The sequence below is a fragment of the Orycteropus afer genome, unplaced genomic scaffold (genome assembly GCF_000298275.1).
Source record: "Orycteropus afer afer isolate SDZICR_OR568_19922 unplaced genomic scaffold, OryAfe1.0 scaffold00174, whole genome shotgun sequence".
Taxonomy (NCBI): domain Eukaryota; kingdom Metazoa; phylum Chordata; class Mammalia; order Tubulidentata; family Orycteropodidae; genus Orycteropus; species Orycteropus afer.
In genome coordinates, this window is record NW_006921761.1 from 305,338 (window position 1) to 324,531 (window position 19,194).

At 48.0% G+C, this 19,194-nt stretch overlaps 1 protein-coding gene across 1 annotated transcript in view; it reads left to right on the top strand.

Annotated features, from left to right (window-relative positions):
* The first annotated feature begins 7,158 nt into the window (after positions 1-7,158).
* Positions 7,159-19,194, top strand: part of TSTD2 (thiosulfate sulfurtransferase like domain containing 2) — a 22,503-nt gene continuing 10,467 nt past the window's right edge. The window contains exons 1-4 of the mRNA XM_042781803.1: positions 7,159-7,323; positions 8,506-8,819; positions 11,503-11,623; positions 18,234-18,359. Coding sequence (XP_042637737.1) covers positions 7,159-7,323; positions 8,506-8,819; positions 11,503-11,623; positions 18,234-18,359 — 726 coding nt within the window. The remainder of the gene's footprint in view (positions 7,324-8,505; positions 8,820-11,502; positions 11,624-18,233; positions 18,360-19,194) is intronic.

A 19,194-nucleotide genomic window follows, 5' to 3' on the forward strand; every position in this document is an offset into this window, starting at 1 on the left:
GATGATGGGCTCAAGTACAGCAGGGATTGTGGGGCTGGCACGAGATCGGGCAGTGTTTCGTTCTGCTGTGCATGGGGTCGCTATGAGTCAGAAACGACTCGACGGCACTTAAAAACAACAACATGTGATCCCTATGAGTCGGAATCAACTGGATAGCAGCAGATTTGTTTTCTGGTAATAATACCTAGTCTACGTTTAAAAGGAACTCTGGCGGAGTAGTGCCTAAAGCATCTGACTGCTAACCAGAAGGCTGGAGGTTCAAATCCACCAGCCACTCCCCAGGAGAAAGACTGGGCAATCTACTTCCATTGAGATGTCGCCTCAGAAACCCAAGGTGGGGTTGCTATGAGTTTTATCAACTCAACAGCAATCAGTTTGAGTTCTACGTTTAAAACAGCCTTCTATAATATTTAAATTTCTAACGTGTTATTTAAAAATATTAGAAGCTTAATTAAAAGGAAGCATGCAAAATAGTTGATTCAAATAATATTTAAGGTAAGCTCTAGTGGTCATTATCTATATTGTGGCAATTTACAAAAGTTCCTGATTCGATGTTTTATCAAAGAGGAACTGTAAATTGTTCCCCATCATCCATAATGGTGAAATCTGCTCAATTTATTCCGTATTTCACTTCCCTTTGTCTTCACCTAACTCGCAAGTCCCTGCAGCATCACCCAAATGAATAGTTACTGGGCTCCCAGTATTAACAAGAATTACTGTCACTGAACCATACACTCAAAAATTATCAGAAGGCCAAACATTCTGTTACATATTAAAGTTTTTCTTTCAGAACCAACCCAGAGAAAATTAAGAAAGTTTCAATCACCAAAACAAAACATTTTTCCACACACTTGCATTCCAGTCTTCCACAGCCCTGTAGAGACATTTTCCCTCCCTCCGGGGTTCCTAGAAGGAAGAAGGCGCTCTGGTGGCACAGTGGTGAAGGCATCTGGCTGCTAACCAAAAGGTTGGCAGTTTGAACCCACCAGCTGCTCCACGTGAGAAAGATGAGGCAGTCTGCTTTCCTAAGATTTACAGCCTTGGAAACCCTGTGGGGCAATTCTACCCTGCCCTAAAGGATCACTATGAGTCAGAATTGACTCAATGGCAGGGGTGGGTTTTTAGCAGGGAGAGGGAAAAGCAAATGTTAAAGCGTAACAAGAAAGAAAAGAGGACCAGAGACTCAAGTTGTCTAAACCCTCAGTGATGACTGTGATTAGATTCAAAGTAAAAAAAAATTCTACCTTCTTGTGCCCTGTGTGCATGTTAAGGAGCTGTGATGGCAGAGTGCCTAAGGCATCTGACTGCTAACCAGAAGTCTGGAGGTTCAAACACACCAGCCACTCTGTGGAAGGAAGATGGGGCAATGTACTCCTGTAAAGATTTACCTCCTTGGAAACTCAATGGGTGCTGTTACGAATCAGAACTGACCCTATGGCAGTGGGTTTGGGTTTTTGGGGGTGCACGTTATAAAGAAGCCTCCCCATGTTAAAATCAAAGCTACTGTCTGGGCACTTCTTGCCGGGTCTCTGAGCAAACGACTCTGCTCTGTACCCTGGGGTGTCAGGTGAGGCTGGACACTCAAGCCATGCCTTAGCAGAAATGTGGTGTTTCATGGCTCAAATGAAATACGTGTGATCGTGCCCCCACCTCCAACTACCCCAACATTCAAGGAGAAAATGTGTATTGAATTTGAAATTTTTGTTCTGTACTTGTTCCTTCCACTGTGGGCATCTGCCAGTGTTTATCACCACTTAAGCCATCAACAGATAAAGTGTGTCGCTCACACTATGGCGACCAGGTCAAAATCTAACGTAAAACGGTGCACCTGCCTATCAGCGATCGCGCTCAGGTGAAGAGACAAACCTCTCCCCTGCAAATTCAGAGAACGGCAATCAACGGTGAACAGGACTGCAACTAATGAACGGCTTTGTTCCTTTCCTTCAGTAGACCTGCGAGGGCCAGTCTCAGATGCAGCGTTCAGGGTCAAAACGGGACGCAGGTACCCAGCACGATAGCAGCAGACATGGTGTTGAGGGCCAAATTCTCAAGAGTTCTTAGCGAACTACCGTTCACCAAACCTCAGATCCCCGTGATCTGCCGACGATAACGGCGCTGGGGCGGGCGGGAAGCAGTCGCCTTCCCGAATCCGCCTGGCCATCCCCGCTCCGCTGTCCTCCGTGGCTCGGCCAACGCTCCCGGAGCAGAGAGTTTCCCGTCCCTTCCCTCGAGACCCGAAGGCCAAGAAGCCGAAACCTCGGCTCCCACCTGGCCGCGACTTGGCGGCCAGGTTCAGGGCACTCACCGTCATTCTCGTCGCTGTGCCGCCGCCGCGACATGCCGCCCGCTGGTGCACTTCTAAGCTAAGACACCGGACAGGAAGCCCGGCAGGAACCGTCCAGCAGCCGGCCGGCGCGAGGATAGCAACTAGGCGCGCGGATCCGCCAGCGCGCAGGCGCACTCGCACGCTTCGGCTCCCGGAAGCGCAAGGAGGGAGGCCCTCCGGGTGGGCTCGGCAAGCTCGGATCCGGTAGAGACGGCGTCGGGAGCTAACCAGGCCGCGGGCCTTTGGTCCACACGCAATCGCCTCCCTCGGGCTTCCCCCGCCTCTCGGCAACTTCCACCTCCCGCCTGTCGCGCTATGTCCTTCCGGGGCCACGCAGCAAGTGTAACCGCTACAGCCACTAAGAGCCCGCCGCCTGCGAGCCACGAAAGGCTCAGCCTCAGTTTCAGCCCCGCCCCCGGGGCCTCGCATTGGTATTCCCGGTAGCCCTTTCGCTAACCGCCTCTATTACTTCCGGAGCGAGGTGACGTCCGAGCGTTCGTACATACGTACACACACAACTGGGGTTGTAGGTTCCCGATGCATTGAGCAAGTGCCAATTGCTAGGTCGACACAGTTCAGTGAAGAAAGACCCAAGAGTAGATCGGACTGGCGGGTACGTGCGCATTTTACCCCCACTTCCGGTCTGTGTTGCCTGTTCGGGAAGGCTGGGCGGCCAGATCGGGCCAGGCCCACTGTGCTGGGAGGGGCCGGGATGGCAGCGGCGCCGCACGTGCCGCCCCCAGCGAGGCGAGGACCCGCCGGACGAGAGCCGCCCGTGCCGGGGCTTACCCTCTGGCTGTCGTCTTACCTCTCACCTGTACCTTTTTACTTAAGAAGGAACAAGTTGATGATGTTAGTATCGTTTTCAGTGGCTGTTGGCGATTGTGTTAATGAACATCTCCAGCCCTGACGTCTCTGAGTGGTCGTCAGAAATTCAGAGAGTCTAAAATTGAACTCTTGTTTCCTGCTACTGGCCTCACCCATGCCTCTTTCAGGCTTACCCATTACAGTAAATGACACCATCCATCCAGTTGCTTAACCCAAAGATCTAGGCGGGAGTCATTCCTGAATCCTCCTTTTCCGTTCCTTTTATATAACAATGTATCCGTATCTCCTGCCGGCTCCGTTTCCAAAACAAATCCGGAATTGGTCCACATCTCCCCTGCTGCCATTTTTCTCCGCTTAAAACTCCACAGTGACTTTCCGCCGCAGACTTCAGCCGTGGCCTACACCGTCCTACCCGCTCACCGCTGAGCTTCAGCCAGCCTGGTTTGCTCCCTGTGCCATCGATAACGTCAAGCTTGGCCCGCTTTAGAAATTTATACTCACTCTTTCTTTTGCTGAAAGGTCTCTGCTCCTAAATCTTTGCATGGCTAACTTCTTGTCATTTAGGTCTCAGCTTGACTGAGGCTTTCCCTGGCTACCCAGTGGTCTAAGCGACCTGGCTCTGCCATTAGATCCCACAGTGCACTTTTATGTCATTCATTTGGTCATTTATTCATTTACCAAAGACTGTACTTAAAGTACTCAGCACGGTACTGTTTGCCAGCGGGAGTTCTGGTGGCATAGTGCCTAAGGCACTTGACTGCTAACCAGAAGGCTGGCGGTTCAAACCCACCAGCCACTCCTCGGAAGGAAGGTTGGACAATCTGCTTCCATAGTGATAATGCCTCAGAAACCCAAGGAGGGGTTACTATGAGTCGGGTCCGACTCGAGGTCAGTGAGTTTGGTTTTTGGTTACGTGCCAGACATCATCCCTGGGTGATGCAAACGGTTAAAGCACTCAGCTGACCTGAAGGTTGGAGGTTTGAGTCTCCCCAGAGGTGCTGAGTCACGAGACTAGATGGCAACAGGTTGGGTTGGGTTTATGTGCCAGGAGCTACTCTAGATGCTGAGAATATAGCGGTGAACAGAGGAGACGGTCATGTTCTCAGAGCTGGAATTCTATTGACTCATCGAGGAGTGGGAAAAAGACCAGTGCTGTCTGAATAGGAGGCAATGGGGAGAGTTGTAGAAGGCAGATCAGAGAGGCAATGGGAGGGAGGGGTATGGCAAGGTCTCTGGACTTGATCTGAGTAAGCTGAGAAGCCTTCGGAGGGTGAGCATCCTTGTGTTTTAATAGGTATCACTCTGGTTGCTGCAGTAGGAGCGCACTTAGGCTGTTGCAGTGACTCGGGTAAGAAATGATAGGGACACAAACCCGGGAGGCAGTGAAGGTGCTGAGAAATGGCCTGACCTGATTCTATTTCTGAAGCAGAGCTGATGGGATTTCCTGAGGGGCTGGGTGGTGGTGTGGGAGGGTGAGGAATCAAGAATCATCCCAGAGTGTTTTGCCTGAGTGACAGGAAGAATAGAAGTCTTGTCCTTAGGTCAGGAAGGCTGAGGAGGAGCCAATTGGGGTTGGGAGGAGTACATTAGGAGTTCAGCTTTGAGCAGTCGCCTTTGAGAATCCAATCAGACATCTGGTAGCGTAGTGCCTAAGGCATTTGACTGCTAACCAGAAGGCTGGCGGTTCAAATAGACCAGCCACTCCTCGGAAGGAAGGTTGGGCAATCTACTTCTGTAGTGATACTGCCTCAGAAACCCAAGGAGGGTTCGCTATGAGTCGAGTCTGACTTTATGGCACACAACAACAACAATATCAGACATCCAGCTGAAGCCATCCACTAGGCAGTTGGGTATATGAATGTGGAGTTCAAGGGAGAAGTGCAGGCTAGAGAAACACATCGTGGGTCATTTAATCTGTAGTATACTAAACAGAAAGTGCCCTTTATTGCAGAAGTGGAGAAAATGATGTCATGAAGCCCCATGTCCTCATCACTCAGGTGCTGTCGTGATCAACTCCCGGCCAGTCTGGTTTCACCCATGTCACGTGCTCTTTGCCCCAGCTGCTCCAGTCCTTTTGAGGAGAATGTAGTTGTTAAGACCTTGGCTGGTGAGATCACCTAGGGATTGAGTGTAGACAGATCAGTTCAGCACATGCAGGTTGGGAGCACTAGGGTCCAGCACAGGAAACTGGAAAGGAGTGGCTCTTGACACGATCTGGTCTTCTCATGTTGGTTGGTTTACGTCTTCAGTGTCTCACCCTTCTCTAAACTATAAACTCCCAGTGAGCAGGACCTTGACTTTGTCATTCAGAGCTGTATCTCCAGCAGCACACTGCTGGGCGCGCAGGAGAATCTCCACAGATAAAGTATAGAAATAAGCAAATGGAAATGAGTAAGGTGCTAATTGAAAGAAGTCGTTCTGGGCTGGTGGAAAGGTGTGTGCGAAGACCCTGACCCGGGAGAGATGAGGCCTGCTTGTGGGAATAGGACGAGTCCAGCATGGCGGGAGCAGGGTACAGGACGTGAGCCTGGAGAGGTACAGTAACTAAGTGTTTCAGGCGTTTTGAGGTCGGCGTGGCACTGGGGTGACAGAAGACTTGGTGAAAGAGGTGATGTTTGAGCTGGATCTTGATGTCAGTGGTGGGTTTGGGTAGATGAAGAGAGTGGCAAGTGAGGGACTGACTAAAGAGGCAGGAACCGCAAATGCTGGAGAGAGCAGGGCAGGCGAGGGGAGCGCCAGGTGAGAGTAAGCCATGGGCCAGACAAGGCAGGCTGGGAAGGAAAGCAACACGTGAGGCAGGACCAGGCTGTGCGACCTGCCCCAGCTGGTTTTCAGAGTAATTGGATTTTAATGTTAAATTTAAAACCGCCATTCAGTTAAATTGAAATAGTCACTGAGCCCCTGTATGTGCCAGCCACTCCCATGTTGCTTCCTGGTAGTCCCTGCAGTCACACAAGCTAGATACTGCTGTCCTCGTACAGGTTGCAGAATCAGAACTCAGAGACAGAAAGCAGCTTGCCCAGGTTCACAGAGCTGCAACCTGCTGGGCCACGTGCAAAGCCCACGCTTGTCCCAGTGCATCAAGGTGCCTTGCAGTGTTTGTCACCTGTAACATGCTTTACACAAGACAGAACGTGGGATGTTGGTGTACTGTGTCTATTTTCATAAGATCTGACCACTGTGCAATTTTGATATTTGTTCCGGCTCAATGACATGGACTCTCTTAAGGAAATTCCTTTCTTCTAAGGAAAGGAATTAGCACAAATTAGTAGTTAAACTAAAACCACTGCCGTTGAGTCAATTCTGACTCACGGCCACCCTGAAGGACAGGGCAGAACTGCCCCATAGGGTTTCCAAGGCTGGAATCTTTATGGAAGCTGGCCACTTTCCACAGAGCAGCTGATGGGTTCACACATCGACCTGTGGTCAACAGCTGAGCGCTTTAACCATGTGCCACCAGGGCTCCTGCTCAGATATTAGGGGACAGCCAACAACAGTGTTTATAACTGAACATGCTAGCATACTGCCTGCTTGACTGTAGCTCTTCCTGGTGCTTTTTTTTTTTTTTTTTTGCTTAAATGTTACTGCCTCAGAACGGCTTTTCCTGCCCTTTGTGTTGGAAAGAGCCCCCCATGCCCACCACTGTCTGTCCTCTTACTCTGCTTACCTGACGTTTTGTCATCAGTTTATTCATTTGATTACCTTATGTCTCTCCCCACTGGCATGTAAGTCTCAGAAAGAGAGTCTCCTGTTTCGTTGCTCTGTCCCAGTGTCTAGAACAGGGCCTGGCATACAGTAGGTGCTTAATAAGTATTTATTGTACAAACAAGCGAATGAATGGACAGCCTGGGTTCCAGGGCCCATGCTCAGTTGCATGATTGATTAGCACCAAGTTTATTTCAAGAAGTAATCAAGGACTTTGACATTGCTGTTGTTCCCTTGTTTGCATTCTAGGAAGTAGCTTGTGGAAAGGACTCTCTACCAGACTACTGCACCCAAACCACATGCCTTCTTCTACTCCACCAGACCAGGAAGGTGACCTGGAGGCCTGTGCTTTTAGATTTTCAGACCTGGATTTAAAGGACACTCGTCTTCTCAGTCCCAGCAGCTGTCTCAAAGCAGAGTTAGATGTCAGCACAAAGAAGAAATACTCCTTTGCAAAGAAAAAGGTACAATCATTGTTGATGGTTCATGACCATGTAAGTGTAGCTAATGCAGGTACGTCTAGCAATAGCTCATCAAGTCTGCCTTCCAGGAAGTAGAGAGCCGGTGAGACTGGCTGTGGTCAAGGTAAGGCCTAGTCAGTGGCATTAACCAGGAATAGTAATTCCGTGCCAGAAAAAGGGAGTCACGGACAAGATGTAGCCCTAGAACAGATAGGGCACAGTCCTTGAGGAGGGCAGATCCTAGACAGATGGACTGGATTCCTTTCCCCAGCCAGGGTTATAGGAGGAGTGAGGAATGTAGGAAGCCTGGCCGTGAGTATGGTAAATAGAAGCAGGGAAGTTGCCATTGCGTGAGGGGACCAAACTTGAAACTGTTCCTAAACTCTGTGGACTGTCGAGGTGAGACTTCTGATCTGGTCCACTCTCTGGGGCTCCACTGGTGGAGAAAAAGGGCAGAGCATCCCAGGATGCCTTGTGCACATTGAGTACGCCCAGGACAGGCTAACTGTGGGTGGTGTTGATTGCAAAGTCAGTATTTATAGCTCCAGAATCTCTTTAAATAGAAAAATAAAAATAGCTGTTTTTATGAGCATTTGTAAGATGGAGAAATAACATTTAGTGGAGGACCGTAGTCTCTTTTACATCAGAGGTGGCTCTGAGATAGATGCCCTGGGAAAGTTCAGAAGCAGTTCAGGAGAAGAGGGAGGCCGAGTGGGGCACCCCACATACAGGGAACAGCGTAAGCAAAGACAGGCATGTGGAACAGTGAGGAATCCAGGTGAGCCCACCTGACGGCACCTGACAAGGAGGAGCGAGTGAGCGGGGGAGGGGCCCGCTGCAGAAAGCAAGTGGTGTGTTCTGATGCTGGTCCTTTTCCAGTGATGGGACATGAGTGGCAGAAAGCACCACAGAGTCAAGCTGTATAGTGTGGGTGTTGCAGTGGGACGCACAGACTGACATTCTCAGGACAGAGTTACGATGCTGGGAATTATTTAAGCTCTGTAACATAAACCCACTTTGCCTTCTCTGTTCATGTCTTCTAAACCTTAGTAGTAAGAGAATGTGTCTGAAACAGTAGGACATAGAACTAGAAACCCCTGTGGGAAGGTGCTCGGAGGGACTGCACTCTTGTCAGCCTTAAACGGAGTGTGTCCAACACTGACGTTATTTGAAATGTAATTGCAGGCATTTGCCCTTTTTGTCAAAACCAAGGAGGTTCCAGCATCTCCCTGTGAATTTAAAGAAAAATGGTGGGAATGTTGTCAACAGCTATTCAAGGACCAGACCAGCATCCACAGACACGCGGCAACACAGCACACTGATGAACTTTGTCACCAGACTGCTGCTGTTTTAAAGCAGCTGGCTGTGACATTGAGCTCCTCTGAGAGCCTTAAGTCTGCAGATAAGAGGAACCTTATGAAAGAGTATCACACTCCTGACCACAAAGTGTCCACTTGGCTTCCTGATATAAGCTGCTTCAGTCCTGAGACGCTGATAGGGTAAGATTTTCATTCTGTACTTTTGGTTTGATTTTTAACCCTTTCAAGATCAATTATTTTCAGCTTTGGTTTTTTTTTTTTTTTGAAACTGTGTGTTTTAGTAATAGAAGGCATTTTGAATGAAATGGAAAAAAACATTGTGGGGAATAATAGAGATTTTGATACTATTAGTGAGACATGTGTCCTGAGAGGTCTCTGGTGCTGGGGTTGGTTGGGATGAGGTCCATTTCTTCAGCTTCACATAGTTATACAGCCCCCACCAGATACCAGCATACCCTAAAAGGGGCCTAGCAGCTTCCCGCTAAACCCCAGAGGCAGAAAATGTGGCGGACACTGTCCAACGGGTCACAAAAGGGTTAAAAGACTTTTCAGACTACATTGAAATACTGCTACGCACATACTAAATGACTGAAATGAAAAAGACTGACTCCACCAAATGTGGGTGAGAAGGTGGAGTGCCTGAACTCCCAGTCAGTGCTGGGGAGAAGGTAAGGTGGTACAACCACTTTGGGAAGGGTGTTTGGCAGTTTCTTTTAAAATTAGACATAAAGCCTCCCTCTGACCTACTCCTGGGTGTTTAACCAAGAGAAATGCAAACCTATGTCTGAAAAAAGCCTCATTCAAGAGTGTTCATAACAGCTTTATTCATAATAACCCAAAACGGAAAACAGCTGCAGCTGCCCATCAGAACAGGAGAATAAGTAAACCATGGTGTGGTCATACACAATACTGCCCATGGTATATGAGTGAACGAATGAACTGTGGTATGGTCATACACAAATACTGTCCAGTGGTATATGAGTGAATGAGTAAACCATGGTGCGGTCATACACAAATACTGCCCAGTGGTATATGAGTGAATGAGTGTGGTGTGGTCATACACGAATACTGCCCAGCAGTACATGAGCTAGAGCTTCTGAGTCATAGGACGTGTGGGTGGGTTGCAAAGAAAGAAGCTAGACAGAGTACATACTTTCTAATTCTGTTGACATGAAGTTCTAGAACATCTATAATGATAGAACACTGGTTGCTTCTGGTAGGGTAGAGGGTTGACTGGGAACACAAGAGGGACTTTCTGAGGTGATGGAAATGTTTGAAGTTTTGTTAGAGGCCTGAGTTACGTGGGCCGATGCACGTGTCAAAACTACATGCTTAAGGTCTGTGCGTCTCACTTGTAAATTATGCCTCACTCCAGAGCTTTCTCAAACCCACCAGCTGCTCTGCAGAAGAAAGGTGAGGCAGTCTGCTTCCGTTAAGATTTAGTCTTGGAAACCCAGTGCTTGAACAATTTCTCTCAGAAAGATCAGCACAAGGCCAGTCCCCATAAGGCAAAGATTAAAGATATCCCAAATGTCCAAACTACTGTGCCACACCATCATTTCAGACATTAACTCCTCCCAGTAATCTCCCCCGTCTTAGGGTCCTGTATTTCGCTGTAACGCCTCGCAGAACTCACAGACACCCAAGCGATCGTCTCACGTAGCAGTGGTGGAGGCTGGCAGGCTGGCGAGTCTCCCAGGCCCGTGAGTGGGTCTGGAGGAGCCTCCCAGTTCTCGGGGTTTGATGAACCTCGATCAGCAGATCAGATGACGGCTGCTGTCCCACATCCAGGGGTGAGATGAGGATGAGCCAAAACAGAATGGGAGCAAGAGGAGAGCGAACCTTCCCAGGAGATTGTAGGCATAGGCTCAAGGAAGCTACGGGTGGTGATTTGAATTATACCTTCCGGCAAGGCAGGACTCAAGGTACATCCCACCTGTGCTGCTCCAACAGCAATAACCCAAGTGGAGGCTTTAACAATCAGCAGCTCAAGGCACATCCCACCACAGAGCTGATTGCCAGTCATTATAGGGAACGACTGCTACCAGCTGCCCAGCCCAGTTGACACCTGACCTTAACCACCACCCCACCCCACACAGGCGTGGATAATGGGAGTTACAATACATTGCAGAATGGAGGACAGTGGCTAGAAGGGCCACATCACTGCACGCACCCAGTGTGGGTCGCAATGAGTCAGAATCAACTTGATGGCAGCGAGTGTAAGAATTTTTAAGTCAATAAGTGGTGCAGGTAAAAACTAACCTTTGTCCGAGCCCATCATGATCCCAGATAAACACCCAGACAGGTGCCTCATTCATCAGCGTTTACTGAGGAATGTCATGTCCACGTGGTGACTACCGTAGAAAGGGGGTACATGCAGCTTACCTTTCACAGTTACTACAGTTTCTGTTTTAACTTTTTTTAAAACTGGAGTGTTTCAAGCTGCGTTACGTTCTCTCGTTTTTAGAGTGCACTGAATGTAAGTGAACTTTTTCCAGTGGTTTAATGCAATCAATGTAACGTAGGGTGCTGAGGTCTGAAAGTTTGCCTTTTCACTCAAAAACCTCAAACTGATTGTTCTCTCCCTTCTCCTGCACCCCCCCCCCCCAATGCAGAGTCCTGTGTCAGTGTCTCTTGCCTTGGAACACGTCAACCTGAAGTATAGCCGCTTAAGACGACAGACGTAATGTCACCCAGTTTCTGAGGGTCAGGATCCAGGAGCAGCATAGCTGGGTGGTTGTGGCTCAGGGTCTCAGGGCTACAGTGACCTCAGGGCTTGGGAGCAAACAGCACGGCTGCTGCCAGGAGCTGCCTGTGTGCCCTTTATGAATTGTGCTCTTTCCCTCTGGTCTTCTCTCGGTAGTGGCCAGGGCACTGACGAAGGAGAGGTGCTACTTTACTACTGCTACTGTGACCTGCAGGACCCCCACTGGGTCTGTGCCTGGCAGACAGCTCTGTGTCAGCATCTACACCTCACGGGCAAGGTAACTCTTTTCTCATGTCATCCTTCACCGGCCTCCTCTTCCTCCCCAACGTGATTATAGAGGTGGTGCTAAGTACAAAAAGGATTCTCTGTCAATGACATGAGACAAAGTATATGTGAACTGCTGTATGAAAAGTGAATTTACTCTGTAAATCTTCACCCAAATCCTAATTAAAAAAAAAAAAAAAAAGGATTCTCTGTTGAGTTCTTAGAAATGAGGGAGACCCCACAGGGCTTTTAAGGAGAATGTTTAACAGTTGGGATCCTTTTCTACAAAGGACCAGTAGTAAATATTTAGGCTTTTCAGGCCATGTGGTTTTTGTTACAACTACTTAACCTGCCATTCTATCATGAAATTATGTAATTTTATGCTATATTCACACACACACACACACACAAGTATTGCTATGTTCCAATAAAATTACATCTGAAAATACCTATATGACTATGAGACCAGAACTAGATGGTGCCTGGCTACCACTGTCAGCTACTCGGAGGGAAATCTCTATAGGAGATCCTGGATAGAGTGGGAGAACAATGTGGAACAAAACTCAAGATCATTAGGGAAAAAAAAAAAAAGGACCAGGTTTGCTGGCCTGATAGAGCCTGGTGGGACCCCTGAGACTATGGCCCCTAGTTGCCCTTCAGGTCTGGAATTGGACCCACTCCTGTGGCTTCCAGCCAAATAAAAGACAGGCATGTGAGCTGAACATTTGCATTAGGTAGATACACTCCTTGGAGAGATCAGTCATGGGAGAATCGAAGGGCTGTGTGTGCACAGGAAGACAGCTCAGGGAGCAGGAGTGTGTGGGAGGGAAGGAAGGACACAGGGAAGAGGTGACTGTGGAGAGGAAGTGGGAGGGGAGCTGTTGCATTGTGGGAGATTACAGTCAATGTCATGAGACAAAGTGTATGTGAACTGCTGTATGGAAAGTGAATTTGCTCTGTAAACTTTCATGCAAATCACAATTAAAAAAAATTACATACAAAAACAGGTAGCATTTGCAACCTCTGGCGTAAGAAATGATCTTGCTATATTAACTAGAAAAGCAAGCTATGAATCTATACGTGTGGGCGTGATTCCAGGTTGCACCTTGTTTTTCCTAGAACAGGCCAGGGCCTCACAGCTCTGGTATTGACCTTTGCTGATCCCTTCACTCTGCCCTTAGGTGTTCAGGTGGCTCCTCCCTCACATCAGATCTCAGCTCCATCATTACGTCCTCAGAACTCTAATCGAGGTAGTCCTCTCCATAGCCCTCATCACTTTATACCCCACTTCCCTAGTTGTTTTTTTTTTTTTTTAGTAATATATTTTTGGTTATCAACTAATGGGTGGGTTTATCAAACAGATTTCTACTTTTACAGTTTAGGAGGCTAGAAGTCCAAGTTCAAAGTGCCAGCTTTAGGGGCTGGGTGAAAGCCCCTTGACCTTGGGCTTCACCTCTGCCTCTTGCTCCCGGCCCACTGGAGCCAGAGGCTTTTCTTCACTCAGACAGCTGCTGGCTGCTGAGGCTGACAAACCCAAGGCTGACAAGTAAAAAGGCCCAGTCCCAAATTCTCAAACACAGCAGGCCTCTGGTTCAAGTCTAGGAATACTAAGATCAGCAGACAACAAGCTGCTGAACGAAGGCTCGGCTACATGCAGGGTCCAGGCGTGCCCGAAAGCTGCACAGCCCTTCCTCAGTGCTGCTTATGCATTGCAGGCAGACCACATCCCTAGGGCAGCTGCTCAGCTGTTCCCAGTAGATCCCACCATGGAGCTGAACACCAGTCTCATCCTGGGGAGTACTACATCCAGCTGCCCAGCCACTCAAGCCAGGCCCAGCCAAGTTGGCAGACAACCTAAACACCACAGCATTTTATTGTGTTTTCAGTGAAGGTTTCCACACAAGTTTAGGTTCCCGTTCAACGATTTCTACACAAGTCGTTCGACACATTGGTGAACTCCTCACAGCGCGTGAGCATTCTCACTGTTTCTGTTCTGGTGGTTCCGTTCCCAGTGGTCTTGTTGCTCTGCCCTCTTCAATCCTCATCTTGGTTGACCATTCATTCTCATCTGGATGATTTTTTAAAGGAGCACAGTCCTTACGAGGGATCATCATTATTTTTTCAACCAGTTTTGTGTTGCTACAAGGTGACCTCAGGAGTTGGTTTTAGTTCAAGGCCTGAAGGGTGTCTCAGGGCAGTGTGGTCTCAGGGAACCTCCAGTTTCAGCCAGCACAGTATGTCTGCGGTTGTGTTTTTTTTTTTCTTTTTTAGGAATTTGAAGTTTTGTTCTACATTTTTCGCCCATTCAGTCGGGGTCCATCTATTGTGGCCCTGCTTATAACAGTTGGTAAAGGTAGCTGGGCACCTCTAGTTCTTCTGGTCTCAGCACAGGCGAAGCCATGGCTCACGTTGACTGTCCTGTAGGCTAGTTTCTTCCTTGAGTCTTTGGTTCCCTCCTTTTTCTTTTACTCTGGACAAGTCGAGACCAATGGTTACCTCAGATGGCTGTCCACAGGCTTTCACAACCCTGGCTGCTGTTCACCAGGCGGGCTGCGGACTAGGACATCAGGAACTGGCTTAGCTGCTGTTCACCAGACTGGGCTGCGGACTAGAGCATCAGAAACTAGCTTTTGCCAATTGCCATCCCCTGCGTTTCCTTACTTTCTGAAGAATTTATTGCTGCCTGAAAGTATGGTATTTGTTTCCTTCTTTCTAATCTGTGTCCCCTTAGAGCTTCATGAGGGTGGAACTCTGTTTTAAGTAACTGATGTATTGTCAGTGCTGGAACAGGGCTTAGCAATAATAGACACTTAGTAAATATATGTGGGATGTTGAATAAAGGGATGGATGCATGTTGGTAACAAAACCGTAAGTGTATGTATAAAGATACCGAAACGTCAGTCGTAGGTACCTACACCAGAAAGGATTATGGTGGTTTTTATTTTCTTTTTGTTTTTCTAAAAGTATCCTTCATAATTTGAGACGTATGCCTGATGTGTATACATGTGTGTGTGTGTGTGTAACCCTTGAGGACGTGTGTACACACACACGTGTTTATTATACACACACATACACGTGTATATGTGTTCTCAAATTGAAACAGTGAAGACACAGACGAGGTTCCTGGAGATCCCTCTGGTTCTGCATTGTACTAGCTCACGCCTCCTCTTTTCCACACACGTCCCAGGTTTTAATGTCCTTAGGCAGCCAGTCGAGCAGTGATATTATCCACACCCATGTTTTCTAACAGGTGGTGACAGAAGACTTCATTTACCTCATTTAGTGTGTCACCAAGTCCTGCCATTTCTGCTTATAAAATATCCCTTGACCCCACTTCTCTCCTCTACTTCACCACCTTAGACCATGTCATGACTTTCTCAGCTAGCCAACTGCAAGAGCTGCCAAACGACTCTGTTCTTCCAGCCTGGAATGAACCCCAGCCATTTTCCATGCAGCAGCCAGAAGATCTTAAAAGAGAAATAAAATCATATTGCTGCCCTGCTCAGAGTCTCCCAATGGCTGGCAGCACGTTCAGACTGAAACCCAAAATCTTTGAGAAGTCCTTGGTTTCCGGCATGACTCGGTCCCTTCCTGCCTTGTCAGCGGACCCGCTGCAGTTCCGTACTCACTCCACAACATGCCCTTTTATTTTCTGAAGCCCATCACGTCCTTTTCCACCTTTGGGCCTTTTTACCTGAGGACCCTCCTCGAGGAACCCCCACAGCACTGTCTTTCTGGTTTTCACTCAGGCTTCAGTTCACAGTTTTAATGTGACTTTCTCAAACAGGCTCTCCTGAGCCTTCACTCCAAGTTCATGTTTCCTGTTACACTCTCTCAATATGAACTTGTTGTTGTTGTTGTTGTTGTTGTTATGTGCCGTCGAGTCGGCCCCGACTCATAATTAATAATGAACTTGTAGTGATTATTATTTTTTAGCACTTGTCAGTTTGTAAATTCTGTCTTAATATCTGTGACTTTCATTGGTGTGTAAACTCCAGGAAGGCATGTGCTCTTAACACCATTCCTGGTTCATAGCTTTTTTTTTTTAAGTAAATATTTTTAGATGACTATTTCTGTCTCTCTTCAGAGGACTTTTATTTCTTGAAAGATAGATATGTACACAGTTTATCTGAAGGTGCAGAACATGCAGTCAGTCCCTCTTCTGGGTTCTTTGGCTCAGTCCAGGAGGCGAGCTAGCAGTGAAGGTCCCCAGTCACAAGGTGGCAGCACCTGCCTGGAGCTTGGGTCCAAATTCCCAGTCTTAACCCTACGGGCTGTGTCTTGAGGTAGTTTTCTGATAGTGGGAGATATGGTAATGTATTGGCACCCGGGTGGGGAGAAGGAAAACATGAAAATTCTAGAATTATGGGCAGAAGCTTCCAATCCCTGTTGCCATACATTCCTTGTGCCTCAAGGAATTTCAGGGGACCATTGGAGGCTTTGTTATAAAGGAAAAATGACAAGGTTTGAACCAGAAGGATATGGTTTTAAATACAGATTTGCCCCCATGCAAATCTGTGTCCCTGGGAAAGTTGCCTCACCTCTCTGAGCTTCTATTTGTTCACGCGAAGGGGGAGTATGGTCTCTCTCCAGAATGACGGTGCAAGGTTCCTTTCTCACAGCAGATGCTCAACAAGGGGTAACTTCCTGTTCTCCATTTCTGCCCAGGGGGCTACTCGGAAGGATTTCTGTTGAAGAGCCCTTGGGATGGGAAGTCTGTCCGTGAGGCATAGGTGGTTCTGCCCTAACTGGGTAGGAAGTAGATATGCTGGCCAGCTTTTCTCCTACTTGGGTTCTAAGATTCTAAAATAGCAAAGGATTCTAACATATCAAGGGATCTGGTCTACTGAGAAGACAGCTGTAGAGATGTGCATCTTGGTGTCATAGCCTGCCACAGGCAAAAACAGTTTCAGGTGGATTTCCCAACCCGATTTTCATATTAAAAAAAAAAAAAAACAGCCCATTGCCATCAAGTCGGTTCTGTGTGTTACAGAGTAGAACTGCTCCATACATTTCTGTGGCTGTAATGTTTCCAGAAGCAGACCGTCAGGCCTCCCTTCCAAGGAGCCTTAAACGGAACTGCTTCTCTGAGACAATGCTGTGATACCATGGAGTATCGTATTTTTCCTCCAGAACTTTTCTCTGTAGAACTCAGTTCCTTGGAGACATGCTGCATCTTTCTTTCTTTTTTGTGATCTGGGTTAAAGTTTACAGAGCAAATTCACTTTCCATACAGCAGTTAACATATACTTTGTCTCATGACATTGACCACAGTTTACCACAATGCAACAGCTCCCCTCCCACTTCCTCCCAATAGTTACCTCTTCCCTGTGTCCACCCCTCCATGCACCCCTGCCCCCTGAGCTGTCTCCCTGTGCATAAAAAGCCCTTCTTTCTCCCATGATTGTTCTCTCCAAGGAGTGTATCTACCTCAGGTACATTTTCAACTCATATGCCTGTCTTTTGTTTGGCTGGAAGCCACAGGTGTGAGTTCAGTTCCAGACCTGAAGGGCAGCTAGGGGCCATAGTCTCAGTGGTTCCACTGGGCTCTATCGGACCAGCAAACCTGGTGCCCTTTTTTTTTTTTCCCCAAATGATTTTGAGTTTTGTTCCACATTGTTCTCCCTCTCTATCCAGGATCTCCTACATAGATCCCTCTCTGAGTGGTTGACAGTGGTAGCCGGGCACCATCTAGTTCTTCTGGTCTCATAGTTATATAGGCTGAAGATCAGACATGCTGCATCTTTAAGCTCAGCCAAAGGATTTTACGGTACCAAAGCAGCCAACTTTGCAGGGCTGCCAAAGTGCGGCCCCTGCAGGCAGGCTGGTGACCTGGCTGTAATGTTCCCTTAGTAACGCATGGCAGAGAGTGTGTGGGGTTTAAGAAACCAAAGAGCTCCAGATGTGCATGCACACCCAGTCATCCAGCAGACGTGTCTTGAGCACCTACTGTGTGCCAGGCACCGTTCTAGGCCTGGGTGTGCAACAGCCAACAGAGCAGACAGCCCGTCCTCTCGGAGCTTTGTTCCAGTGGCAGGACTGAGTGGTGGGCTTCCCCAAACCCCGGGGAGGTGCCACCCACACACCTTCCTCAGCCTCACGTCTGCTCTGTGCTTTAGGGCATGGGTCGTATTCCTCAGTGGCTTTCTCGGTGGTGGTGGTCTCTTCTCCCCACCTTCTCAAGATGAAGACATTGAGGTTCAGAGAAGTAAAGTAACTTTCTCAGGGCCATGTGGCAAGTAAGTGCCAGAGCTGAGTTTTGATCCCCGGTCTGCTGGCCTCAGTGGAGGACTCTGTTATCCCACCTGGATTTACGCAGAGCTCAGATCCACTTCTTTGGCCATGGATGACTGGAGCTTCAGGTAGATGGGGCTTTCCAGACGTTTCAGTCGTTCATTTTCTTCAGTATGCATTACCTGACTAGCTCGTCTGTACTGGGCCTCTGGACAGTGTGGCTTTAGAAGAATACAGGTTCTTTACCGGGTCACATTTTGGGTCCACACAGCCAGTGTGTCTGCTTTTCCTGCTACCCTCCTTGACACATGCGCCTCCTCTTCTGCCCTAGAAGATAACTGAGCTAAGGATGGCCTCACCTCCCTTTCTCCCACCATCTTGCATCTCAGGTTCGAGTTGCTACAGAAGGAATCAATGGCACTGTTGGTGGAAGCCAGTTGGCCACCAGACTCTATGTGGAAGTCATGCTTGCCTGCCCATTGTTTAAGGATTATCTGTGTAAGGATGATTTTAAGGTAAGAGCAATTGAAAATAAAATGTATCTAGAGTCGTATGCATCTGCCTTAGTGCCTCTCCTGCCCTTGGTCACTGAAGAGAAATGAACAGTGTAGAGAAATTAGTAGGACAGGGAGATGCCCATTGCCCGTTGTGTTACGAGACAGTAGAAGATCCCAGTTCTTCACTAAGTCACCACGTGACCTTGGACAAGTTCATAGCTTCTCTAGACCTCAGTCTCCCTTCTTATAAAATAAGAACCTTACAGCTTATACAATCTGGAGCTCTAAAACTTGGCCATGTTTGCTCACTTGAGGGGCCACCTGGCTATTTCCAGGGATCACTACATTGTTAATGACCTTGGACTTATAAGACGGTATTTCACACTACATGGGGGAATAAGATGCTTGCTTTCATAGCTGAGCTGTTTGGTGTGAGTGCCTTTCTGCTTTACCACAATAGGTGCGGTATAGAGCTGGTAGGTAAAACATAAACTGGGTGATTGGAGACCCTTGCTGATGTCAGTGCAGTAATGACAGGAGAAGGAAGATCATTGCTGTGAAACAAAAGCTGGGATGTGCTTATGTGTTGGAACTGCTCCCTGGTGGTTCAGTTTCAGAGTTTAGTCTTAAAGCTGTAGAAACACCCTTTGTATTTGATGTTAGGTGTTTGACTGCTAACCAGAAGGCTGGCGGTTCAAACCCACCAGCCACTCCTTGGAAGGAAGGTTGGGCGATCTACTTCCATAGTGATACTGCCTCAGAAACCCAAGGAGGGATCGTCCGACTCGATGGCAATGAGTTTGTGTTTTTTTGCAGATGGTATGTGCACAATAAAGATGTATTAGTTTTGAAC